General features: G+C 46.2%; 1 protein-coding gene across 4 annotated transcripts in view; it reads right to left on the reverse strand.

The window, feature by feature from the left end:
- The window catches only part of LOC147610072 (pfkB-like carbohydrate kinase family protein), a 61,230-nt gene that overhangs the window by 11,231 nt on the left and 37,647 nt on the right, over positions 1 to 12,352 (reverse strand). For all 4 annotated transcript variants that reach the window (XM_086786903.1, XM_086786902.1, XM_086786905.1 and 1 more), the window contains 4 exons: positions 4,874 to 4,935; positions 4,681 to 4,747; positions 4,504 to 4,584; positions 4,297 to 4,428 (listed from right to left, as the gene is read on the reverse strand). In XM_086786903.1, the coding sequence (XP_086643029.1) occupies positions 4,297 to 4,428; positions 4,504 to 4,584; positions 4,681 to 4,747; positions 4,874 to 4,935 (342 nt within the window). The remainder of the gene's footprint in view (positions 1 to 4,296; positions 4,429 to 4,503; positions 4,585 to 4,680; positions 4,748 to 4,873; positions 4,936 to 12,352) is intronic.

Below are 12,352 nucleotides of genomic sequence, written 5' to 3' on the forward strand. Positions count from 1 at the left end.
TGTGACTAGAGTGCTAATGTTGGTGATAAAACACCCCGATATGATGCTCATACTGATATATGCCTGAATGAATATCCTAATTATATGCCTGATGATGCCATGCCACTTGTACACCTGATGGGTGTGCACGTGACATTCCCCTCTGCTAAACTGTTGCTGGGTGGTATACTTGGCAACCTTTCGATTCCTCTGGTGATCCTCCTCCACCGAACCACTGCCCCCTTCTGACTTCTTCTGTCGGAACTGAGGTCGTCTGTAGGAGTGAAATCCTTTGAGCCAAAGACTTTGTCTACTGTGGGAACTGAATGGCAAATGCTGCTAAAACTGCTTGGAAATACCTGAGTCACCCCTGACCTGTCTATGGAAACCTTTCACCTACCATCTCCGTCGTTCCTGAAGCTCTGAACCTCCTGAGGCGATGTTGGAGCAAACTTCCGTCTTCTTCTATGGAAGAGAACCCCTTGCTGCTGCCACTTGAAGCCCAAAACTTATGTACTCCTTTGATGATGGATGTCATTCTTCCCCAGAGAATTCATGGGCAAACATGTATGCCTTGCAGATGCAAGACTGACTGCTATGCAAGCCATGTGCAACCCTATATGCTATGCAAGAATGCAGATGGATGGGTTACTAATGCATACCTAAGGTAAAATCCCTAAGGGTGGCCTGCAAGATTTTGAGAACTGGGTTTAACTGTGCGGAAGCGATTAACATGATGTCTGACTCAATGAGATGGAATGAAAATGATCTAAGTCTGGTTACCCTATAACACTCTGTTACCAATGTGACATGTGAGGGATTTGACCATCGTAAACACAACCTTAGGCTAACTAAACTGCACTTAATGATGCTTAAGAAATAGACAGATAGTGTCAATGCAATGCAATGCAGCTATATTAGATGAATGGGTTACAATGAGATCTGAATAGATCTATGATGCTGTCCTAGATGGATATCCTTCTCGGGATGACATGGATAGGCTGAATGCTGATGCTGAGGACTGTTCCTTGCTCCAATGCTGAGGTCCACCCTTCGATGCCGGCTTCCCTCTATGTAGGAGATAGGAATGATGAACTATATGCTGAATATTGTGTCTATATGCTGAATATGCTGATATACTGAATGAACTGCTGTCCCACTGTCTTTCCCTCGTCTCCTGGAAGGAAACGCTGAAGGGATAGCTTTGGAACTGATGCAATGCTGATCTGATGATGAAAACGCAGATGCTCTCCTGTTGCCTGGGCAGGAAACGCTAAGGAGATGGATGCGTTGGCTGAACTGAACTGGAATGAACTATGCGTTGAATTGGGATGCGTTGATGGACTGAAAACGCTCATGATCTGAACTGAGATGATGGACTGAATGGGGGGTACTGATGCAGGTCGGCCAGCCTTGCTGCAGTCGGCCAGCCCTAAATGCTCACGACTGGCCATAAATGCCATAAAATGCCAGTCGGTTGGTAATAAATGCTGTCGGCTGAGCAAATAGGCTGTCAGCTGATGCACATGAATGTCTTACAATGCTCATGATGACTAGAGTGCTAATGTTGGTGATAAAACACCCCCATATGATGCTCATACTAATATATGCCTGAATGAATATCCTGATTATATGCCTGATGATGCCATGCCACTTGTACACCTGATGAGTGTGCACGTGACATTCAAGAACCTAAGTAGGTTCTGGTTTTTGTCTTGTTTCCAAGATGATAGTCTATTGGAACAACAGCTCCAGTTGAGCTGATTCTCATATACACAGCTATGTGAATTGCTTAGACAGGCATGAACCTGATTTCAAAGACAATTTTTGTGGTATCTAGGTTCTCCTTCACTTCTTTCCAAGAGTGGAAATCTTTGAAGAAGGGAGGATTGTTACGTACCTAACAATAATCCTTGGGATTATGGCTTAATCTGGAAAGATTAGGGGACCCAGAGATTAGGGGAATAGCAAGCGGATACACGTGGCTAAGGTTAATTATTAATAAATCCATGTGAACTCGCTATTTATGACTGGATGTTTATTTATGGCAACAGTTATCACTGTACAGGTGAGGCCATGGATTATTATTGTTATGGACTATTATTGGTCTGAACCTGGATCAGAGTAGTCATACTCCTACCATGGACACAGCGGATCACAGGCAATCTTACTGAGGGCCCCTTAGGACAGGCTCTGGTGTGATGGGATGCCATAAAACAAGGCTAGCTGGCTTGGCCTGTGGAAGTGGAACCTTAGCCCCTAACTCGGGGGTGGTTGCAGATGTGACCTACAATTGGGTGGTGAGCATGCCTGCATCCTTCTATGTTATTTGTACTAACCTTGTTTATGCATGTGTATTAGGTGATCCATCAAAAGGAGTCCTTAAACCCCCAAGGTCCACCACACTTGCCCATTGGGCTCTTGTGGGGCTTGGCAGGGCTCTTCACCCGCCAGGGGTGGCTCTTGAGGAGAGGTTGTAGGGGTGCGAGGTGGCTACTGAGGATGAGGTTGTCACGATCAGGTAGAGCCCTCAGGACTCCACCGTCTAAGGCTCTTAGTGGCTGGCCCTTGCCCGAACTCTGACATGGACAAGCCCGTGCAAAGTAGCTCATCTGGTGACATACAAAACACTACCCCGATAGTCCCGAAAGCTCTACCCACTACACAAACTGGGAGCCGTCAAGTGTCACGTCCACAAGTTAACTCAGGATCAAGAGAACCCACATGGGCTAGGGATTATAACAGGAGGCTATATTTATAAGTCAATAATAGGGTTACTAGCTGTTACTAGGCCTAGGCTCTAAAGTTTTTGGCTGGAGATCTATATAAGCAGGCCCTAGGCTCAGTTTCATGAGATACGATCATCAAGTCTGAATGGCCCATCGAGACTGTTTGGCGTGAGGGCACCCTCGGGGTGTGGCTAGGTAGTGTCCCAATGGGCCATGCACTGCAAGTCATACTTCACAATCGTATCTAACTGACCCTAGGGCTTGCATAGGCGGAGATGGGGCGGCACGAAGATCATGAGGAAGAGGCAGAGATGGAGCATGCGGGGGGTGGGGGTATGACAAGGGAAGGGGGGGGTGGCCAGCTGCTGGGAGACCCAGCAGGGGGGGCCGTGGAGGGGCCTGAGGAAAGAGAGCACAGCGAGGAGAAATGGACGCAGGGGGGGGACTTGGGCAGAGGGTGATGAACGGGAAGGGTGGGGGGGGGGGGGGGGGGGCGTGCACAAACAGGGAGCTCCAGCTCTTACTAGCTTCTCATCTTATTGGTGTCTTCGAACTTTGAAGAACTAAACTTCCTTTGCACACTTTTTTCAATGGATTCTATTCCCTCATTTTGGATGGTTTTATACTTCTATTGCTATGGTTGAGGTACCAAGTTTCACATTGTTTTTGAAAATGTATCTCTAAATTGTATCTAATACAACTTTTCTCTTTTACCTTTGTGTCTAATGCTATGCTTGTCGTGGGTCTTACAAGCAACACACACAAACACACACACAAACAAACTTAATCCTTCATGGTTTGATGCTCTATGGTTTCAAACCTTAGCAAACCCCTTTATTAGGGTTAGAGGCTCCTATAAATACCCCTCGAAACCCTCCCCCAAAAATATATATATATATATATATATCATCACCAGCCAGCGAGGGGCCAATTAAAACTCATCAGCCAAGCAGTAGCAGTAGAGTGCACACAACCGACACAAGGCCCCAAAAGAGACTCCAACCCATAACCTCCATTATGCCAACAAGGCCTCGGGGGTATATCGACATTGCTGCTTTTCTACAAAGCCAATCTGTCTTGCAGCACGTATGGCCTTCGCTGCTTTCACGATACCCTCCAGCCTTCGTACTTCTTACAGCCTGTTGAGAGCAAAACCGGAATGTATTACAACAGCTCTTCTATGGACAAAATATCCAATTTTGCTATTCCAAACATTATGCCCGGCATTAAGCCATTGACAAATTTTTCCTTGAAGAGCCCAACCCCATGAAGATTCTGTGATTTAACTTCGGCATCATAGCAAACGCCTTTACCTGGCCAATGCTTATGGATCCTTTATTGTTGTAAGAGGACAACGGTCCTCTTAAAGGTCACCAAAAAATAGGCCTTTTTGGCCTAAAAGATCATCACAAATGTCCCCACAAGGATTCTACCTATAATGAACTCTTGGGCACACGTCTGCATCCCATCCCAATCCCCATCTTCTCTTTTCCCTTCATACCATTTTTTCAGTATAAGTGTTTATGTCATGACCACAGTGAACACTGAGAAATATAGAACGTATGGCTGCTGGCAAAAAATCCCTCACCTGTTGCCAAGAACTTCTATGATATCGGTAGTAACCATGCTGCGCTTCTTCTGAATGAATGCTTCTGAGGCAGCCTTTCGAAGTAAAAGAGATCCAGCTACAGCAGCAACTACTGCTGGATTCTTCGATAGCCTACAAGCAAGCAAGCAATTCGCTGTAGAAGCTAGTAGTTCAAACTACAAAGATCAGAATGTGATCTAGACAAACCTTTCCTCAACAATCATTTTTGCAACACTGCTTCCACTTTTTTCGTAGAAATCACGAGCCCAGGCCATAAATACTCCAATGCTGCAATAATAGGAACAATACCAAACATTTGAGCACTCACGCATGTAAAAAAAATCAGTATAGTAGGGTCCTAAAAAGACAGTATCTTGCAAGCACCTTCCAGAGAGAACATCTCCTTGGCCTCCACAGCGGCGAGGAGACCCAAAAAAATCCGACGAAAAAGCTGTGACCACAGCTCCAGAATCAAAGAATGTGAATTAAATAGGCGCGTTTTAGGCATCAAACCATAATGCAAAGAGAAAATCAGCAAGCAGTTTTTTAAGAAAGGTAAGAAAGTCAGGAGTTAAACCTGAGACCCCATCACTGATGTGATCTGTGTTCCCTTTTTGTACAATTGTGAGTCCCCCCATCCTGTTTCAGTTCAAACAATGACCGCAAACAGACTCTTACATCTTTGATACATTAATCCAACACCAAAATTGAAGTAAAATGAGATCATTGTGCAAGAAAGTAAAGCAAGATCCAATGAGCAGTTCAATTCCTAATTCCTGACAAGACCCATCTTGATACTATGAACTAACTCAAGAATACTGTCTCACATATCACACCTTGCCTATATTGGATCACATTTCATCAAACTTAAATGGCAGACTAGCACTTTTTTAAACATGGAACAAAATCCAGTTATAGAAATAGTTGATATACCAGGACGGGTCAAGAAAACTTTCAGGGACTCCAACAAAAAAATAGAAGTGTCCTCAAAGGAAAAACATCTTGGAAAATTTGGCAGCCTCTGTTTGTCTTGTTGAGAAAATAAGTGTCAACTTTGGAGCCACTTTTGAATGTGATCTGACGGTGTGACAGATCAGGTGATAGATCAAAGAGACTACTTAAAATCATCCATGTTAGTTGATGGGTTACACATCAAATGACCCATCTGCATCTCAATTTTCTTAAACCTGTTTTCAGCTATCAGATGCATTATCATAATCACAGGACATGTGGACACGTGGGAAACATGCATGTATGATGCACAAGTCATGAACATCATCCCTATGATGTGGGTTGATGTGTATACACTTGTGGTCATCGGTTAAAAATGGCTAGTGAGTAGCAGTTATTTTGGGTTATCTTGCACACATGATGTGGCACATATGAATAGAAATGATAGGGCGATAGAGCAGGACATGAGGATAGCATGTGCATGGATGCAGATCGCATGATTGGGCATACATCAGGCCATCAGAACTTGACCCACTACACTAAAATCCCTCATTTCCTATTTTGGGCATAGTGCTGTAAAAGGAAGACTTGCTAAGGGCTGGGACCACATTAGAGGCACCCAGGCACTTTAATCTCTTTCTTCTTGGTGTTACTAGGTAGTATTCTGCAGCCAATAATGTGCACCATAATTGTAAGATCCCCAAAGATCTCCCTAACACAAACAACAAGATTAGTACCAAATAGAAGGGGTACATGCTAGCTCACCTCCCAACCATAGGTCTAAATCCATGGACCAACCCCAAGCCCTTGGGCTACAGCTTCTGTTGACCGTGTCCAGGCCTAGGCACAAGACTCCTGCCGTCCGACCACACCAGTAGGATGCAAAACAATACAGTCCTCCAGACAATAAGCTCGCCCACTTATATAGCCTCAATCAACCTATAAATAGCCTTTGACTCAAAATTAGCTATAACTTATGGCCCATGGGATAACACTTATAAACCTTAACCCAAGTAATCACAGCATGCTGCACTAATCCTCAGGGTTCCCTAACCCCAAATTAAAAGGGGGAATCTATCGCCTCAGACTCCCTAAATGAGAACCTGACTGTGGGAGGCTGAGTAAAGTCCTGAAACACCATGGATCCACTCCATTGGGAACCCCATCCAGTGCATTGTGCCTCCAAAAAGCTCCAATCAACCGTATCATAAGCTTTCTCAAAGTCTAGGAGTACTATGAATCCTGTTGTCCCATCCTAGCCAAAGCTATCGCCTCCCAGAAGGTAAAGATGTTGTCCAAAATGCTCCAATCCTGAACAAAACTTGTCTGAGTGTCATGGATCAATCAGGGAGGAAAGGCTGAAGTCGCCAGCTAATGACCTTGGCCAATATCTTATAGGCGGTCCCAAGAAGGGTGATGGGTCTCCACTGCCGGATCTCCAATCTGTCACCACCCTCCTTAGCAATCAAGTGTATCAAACCCTCTAAAAGCATCACTGGCATGGCACCTCTCATCATAATCTCATTGAAGGCTGCTTGAAGGCCGCCTTCCGTGAGATCCCAGTGGCGAAGAAAGAAGGAAATTGGAAGCCCTTCCGTCCCCTGGCATTTGCCCCTAGGGAGAGCCATCAATGCCTCCACCGGCTCCTCTACTATGAAGGGAGTCAATAAGGAGGACCTAGAGCAAGGGAACCACCTCTCTCATGTTCCGCCAAACCCTCTCGTGCACATCCATCACCTGTGGGAATAGTGGGGCGCCCGTGAGGAGGGATCGAAAAAAATCAATGGCGATGGCTCTCACATGGGGGGGAGGGGGGTGTCAGAAACAATAGCTCCATCCTGGCCACGCAACCTGCGAATACCATCTCTCCACCTATGGGGCCTGCAATCTCAAAGAAGTCCCCCGTGACTCTTATCACTGGCCTGGGTCCAAAAGGAAGCTCTGGCATGGTACCTGTACTCTACCCTCCTCTCCTCAATGGCTTTGATCTTCGTATCTCAATCCACGGGATATCGGGGGAACTCTCGTGAAGCTGCTGGAGAGAAGCAAGACCCCTCCTCCTGCTCACAAAATCCCTCTAATCTGCTCTGTGCTGCCTCCTGCGAAAATCGGCTAATCTCACCCAAGCTCACATGCAAGGTGCACGCGGCAGAGCCTGAGATAAAATCCAATCCAACCTATATCTACTCTATGAGGCTATCCCGAATCCTAGTGCTCACATGCATGTCCTGTGTGAGGCTGTCAGGAATCCTAGGGCTAAAACACGTGTCCTGTGTGAGGCTGTCCGGAATCCTAGTGCTCGCAAGCCTCTCTTGCCTCCAGGGGTCCTCTAAGGAGAGAATATCCAGAGCATGATATAAAAAAAAGTGGTGCTGCCAAGATGCCGATCATGGCCTGCGACCGCAGGCCCACTCATCCACATAGAACCTGTCAAGTCAAGAGAGGTTGGGGCCGGTGCTGCTCCTATCGGACCGCGAGAAACACAGGCTCCTGGGGCTGCACCCAAACTCTGGGAGATGCCAAGTGTCCTGTCCCTTGGGTGACAGGATATGCAGAGTACTCTGCACCTGAGACTATAGTCGTGCCTCCTCCGAGTCTGTCCTCTGCTGACCCGATCATGTTAAAGTCTCCACCCATGCACCAAAAGTCAGCCTGAGGAAGGGCTTGACGAACTGTGCTCCAGAAGATGGCTCTACCTGCTACGGCGTTCAGACATAAACATTGAGGAAGCCCACGCAATCCTCTCCAATCATAATGGTAACCCACTACGCTCACCTAGAGACTATGGCACCAAAAGTCAACTTGAGGAAGGGCCTGACGGACTATGCTCGAGAAGATGGCTCTACCTGCTGTGGCGTTTGCACATAAACATTGAGGAAGCCCACGCAGTCCTCTCCAATCATAATGGTAACCCACTGCGCTCGCCCAGAGACTACGACACCTGAGCCTATCACTGCCGGCAAGAGTTGATCGCGCTGACAAAAATACAAACTACTCCTTGTGTCCCCGAGGGGTCAAAAGAGGGAGACCAAAAAGTGTGGCTCCTGCTTGTTAAAATCTTCCCACAGCGAGTACGCAAAGGTGGTTCTCCTGGAGGAAAAGAATGTCGATGGGTCCCCCAACTGTAGCTCTGTGAAGCTCTCCTCTGAGGACGCTCGCCTCTGAAAGCACTGAGGCCCCCCTAAATCCTGAATGTTCCATGAGGAGGCTATCCACATATCAATCTCTATGGGAGGCAGAACTATCGGAACTGCCCTCCACTCGAAGAGTCTTGGGCGTGGGTTTTGATGGGGAATAATCACAATCAGTCCTAGGGCAAAGGCACGCCAAGCGAGCGCGGATCCTATCTAGCCATAGTTGCAATGAAACGTGTTTCATTCAGTATGAATGAAACGAAACGTTTCATACGTTTGAAACGCGTTTCATTCATATCCACTTGGGCTATGTACGATTTCAGCGTTTCAAACGTTTCATACGTTTGAAACGCGTTTCATTCATATCCACCTCGGCTATGTACGATTTCAGCGTTTTTTTATCCAGAGAGCCCGTTTTTCGAAAAAAAAACGCCTGCATGCGCCTGTGAAACTGTTTGAAGGAGCTCCTGTGTTGCACAAATCAGCCCCTTTCAGCTCCTCCACACTTCTCAGGTTTCGTTCCCGCCAGAGAATTTGAAATTTGGGGGTTTTCATGCCAAGGTGCCAATCTTGCCCCCTTTGTCAAGATGCCTCCAAGTAAGGATGCCATGTGGGCCCATGTCACTCCTGTATCAAGATATGGTGGTTCACGCACCCAAAAGTGGAAATGTAATTTTTGCAGATTTTGCTCAAGAGGGTCCATAATCTATGTTAAGGCCCATTTCATAGGTTTAACCGGGAAGGCATTGGTGCATGCAAACTGGTGCCTACAAACATCAAAGCCGAGCTACAAGAATGGAAAAGACAACAACTGGCAGGACGCGGTTGTGGGTCATTCCACTCCCACAGCAACATGAAGCCCTTTGCCTGCAGCACCTAGAGCCTCTCTAAAGAGAGCAAGCATTCAAGCAAGCATGCAATTAAAGATGCAACTAGGGAACTCACTAGGCTTTTCATCCAATGTGCTTTGTCTTTTCACATTGTGCGCACCCCACGATGGAAAAAGGCCATGAGAGCAATCAGCCGCATTGGATGCGAGTGGGAGCGACCCTCCTATCAGACCTTGCGCACTAAAGAGCTCAGAAGAGAGCAACAAGCAGTGGAGGTGAAGATGGAGCTATTAAAGGTCACTTGGACCAAGTATGGTTGCACATTGTTATGTGATGGTGGTCAGATATATGCAAGAGGAATGTGTACAATGTTTGGTGTCCTCTTGCAAGGGCACTATGTTTTTGTGTGTCATTGATGCATCTATGCCTGGGATAGTGGTGACAGGAGAGTTTATATGGTCACACATCCAAGAGGCTATCATGGAGATAGCTATGCCCACAAAACATAGTGCAGGTGGTCACTAACAATGGTAACAACTGTCTCGATGGGACGGATGCTAGAGGATGAGTTCCCGCAGATTGTATGGATTCCATGTACATCCCATAGCCTAGAATGACCGCTTATTCCTACAGCAACCTACTGAGATTCACTGGTTATGCACGCAGCATACACCAAACATATACGGATCTAACACAAAACAAACACAGCACACAGATCACTGAACACTACTGGGCCGACCTCTTAATAAACAGTGTAAAAACATGATACTCAAAACAGAGAACTTTAACGATCATAGCGTATGAAACAAAACTGAAATACACACAGACGTAACAGGAAGATGAATGTACAAGAGAGAGAGAGAGAGAGAGAGAGAGAGAGAGAGAGAGAGCAAAAAAGAACGGTCTTGCTGTTATCGATCGAAAACAGAAAGTGATACAATCGGCAGCCAGCCTTTTGCAAGGCTTAGGACTCATCCATTTATAGTGCATGCTTGCAGTATTTGTCAGTACTATGTTGATAAGATGCGCCAACTGAGTGTTTAAGGAAGCGTTGTTTCCTGCAATAAAGTAGGCAAGCCCTGACAATTGACGGTGCTGACATGCGGCTGTCTGGTTGCTAATGCGGCACTGGCCCGCGGCTCAGGCTAGCCTACGGCTAACACTTGGCACACCCGGTGGGTCGGATTCCCAATCCGACGACTCGATCCCACAATGTTGTCGTCTTCCGCACTGTTAGAAGCCTTTTAGCCTCTGGGCGAGTTCTAATCACAACTAACGGAGGTGTTAGTGATGACCTCTGGTTAAGTGCTTGTAGAGGCTGAATCCTGAATACTGTCGTAGCATGCACATCTTGGAAGAGTGGATCCGGAAGGCGGAGTATGACGAACGCCTTCCACAAGATGAATTCCGGGGATTGCTTCTCGGAAGCAGACTTCTGGAAGAAAAATTCTAGGGTAGTATTGGCTTCTTTCCAGCGTACTTGCCTTGAGTTCCTTGATGTGAGCGAGGATCTCGACGGTGCTGTGGTTGTCAGTTTGTTGCTGGCCTTTGTCGGGTATTATCATGGTGATTAGCTGGTCATAATTCTTTTGGAGAGCAATGGAATAATCCTTCAGCACTTCCAACTGCTACAGCCTTCCTATATTGATAGGCGTCTGCGGATTTAGTGCTGGCTGGTTCTGTGGGGATATCTCCACTTCCGCTGCTTTTGCCACTTTCCTGACTTCACCACTTACTTCAGAGCGCAGAGGAGTTGCCCATGATCCTTGAATATGAGCCCTTGTGTTTGCATGTATATCAGGTAAGAACACAGAGATGGGAGGTAGAGGAGTTGCCCATGATCCTTGAATATGAGCCCTTGTGTTTGCATGTTCCTCCGTGTTACTACTGCTGGTAGTAACTTCCGAACCAGACTGTCTTCTTGTCAATGGTCTTTTGGTGTCATTGTTGTTGTATCGCCATTTTCCAGAATGATGGGTTCTTTGTCCTCTCCCACCAGAGTGACTGTCTTTGTCATCAGAGCTATGATTGTCGTGCTCTTTGTCATCAGAGCTATGACTGTCGTGCTGGCTGTTGGCATAGCCAAGAGTGAGCTTTTGAAACCCATTCTTTGATCTCCACTGTTGCAAAGAAGGTGGTTCTCTTTCTAGCTGTCCCCGACTTCTCCCTTTGTTGTAAGGATCTTTACTGCCGCCACCAGATGACTAGCCTTCACTGTAGAAACTTCTATGAGGACCTAGACAGCCACCATAGATGGTGCCTTCCTTTTCAGGGTAATGGTAACTTCGGCTTGTGTAAATAGAGACAGAAGAAGGAACTAGGGGCTGTTGGGTTTTGGGAGTGCGTTGTACCTCATGGGGTGTGGATGTACAGATGGGTTGTACTTCAGTTTTTGGATCTAACGCAAAACAAACACAGCACACATATCACTAAACACTATCAACACTATCGGGGCCCGGGCTAACCGCTTAATAAATAGTGTAAAAACACAATACCTTAACAGATAACTTTAACGATCATAGCGTATGAAATAGAACTGAAATACACAGAGACGTAACATAAAAGATGAATGTACAAGAGAGAGATAACAAAAAAGAACGGTCTTGCTTACATCAATCCAAAACAAAAAGTGATACAATTAGCAACCAGCCTTTTGCAAAGCTTAGGACTCATCCATTTATAGTACCTGCTTGCAGTATTTGTCAATACTGTGATGATAAGATGCGCCGGCTGAGTGTTTAAGGAAGCGTCGTTTCCTACAATAAAGTAGGCAAGCCCTGACAGTCGACGGTGGTGACATGCCGCTGTCCAGCTGCTTCTACGGCACTGGCCCGCCACTTAGGCTAGCCTACGGCTAACAAGACGCTTGGAGGATGAGCGGCTAGTGTATCGGAATGCTAGCCACGCATTTGGTAGACAAACTGCATGCAAGAGAGAGAGAGAGAGAGAGAGAGAGAGAGAGAGAGAGATTCAGCCAATCTCTAGCCCTCACTTAGTGAGTATAACTCTAAAAGGTAAGACTATGTTTTCAACTTATAAGTTATAACATGTACATAATACATTGATCAATGATGATTATACTTACAAAGTTTCTGTATTTTAACGGAAGAAACGCCTCACCATTCGAGTCCTCTCACAAGA

The sequence above is a fragment of the Cibotium barometz genome, chromosome 50, assembly GCF_041138505.1.
Source record: "Cibotium barometz isolate CiBa-2024 chromosome 50, ASM4113850v1, whole genome shotgun sequence".
NCBI lineage: Eukaryota > Viridiplantae > Streptophyta > Polypodiopsida > Cyatheales > Cibotiaceae > Cibotium > Cibotium barometz.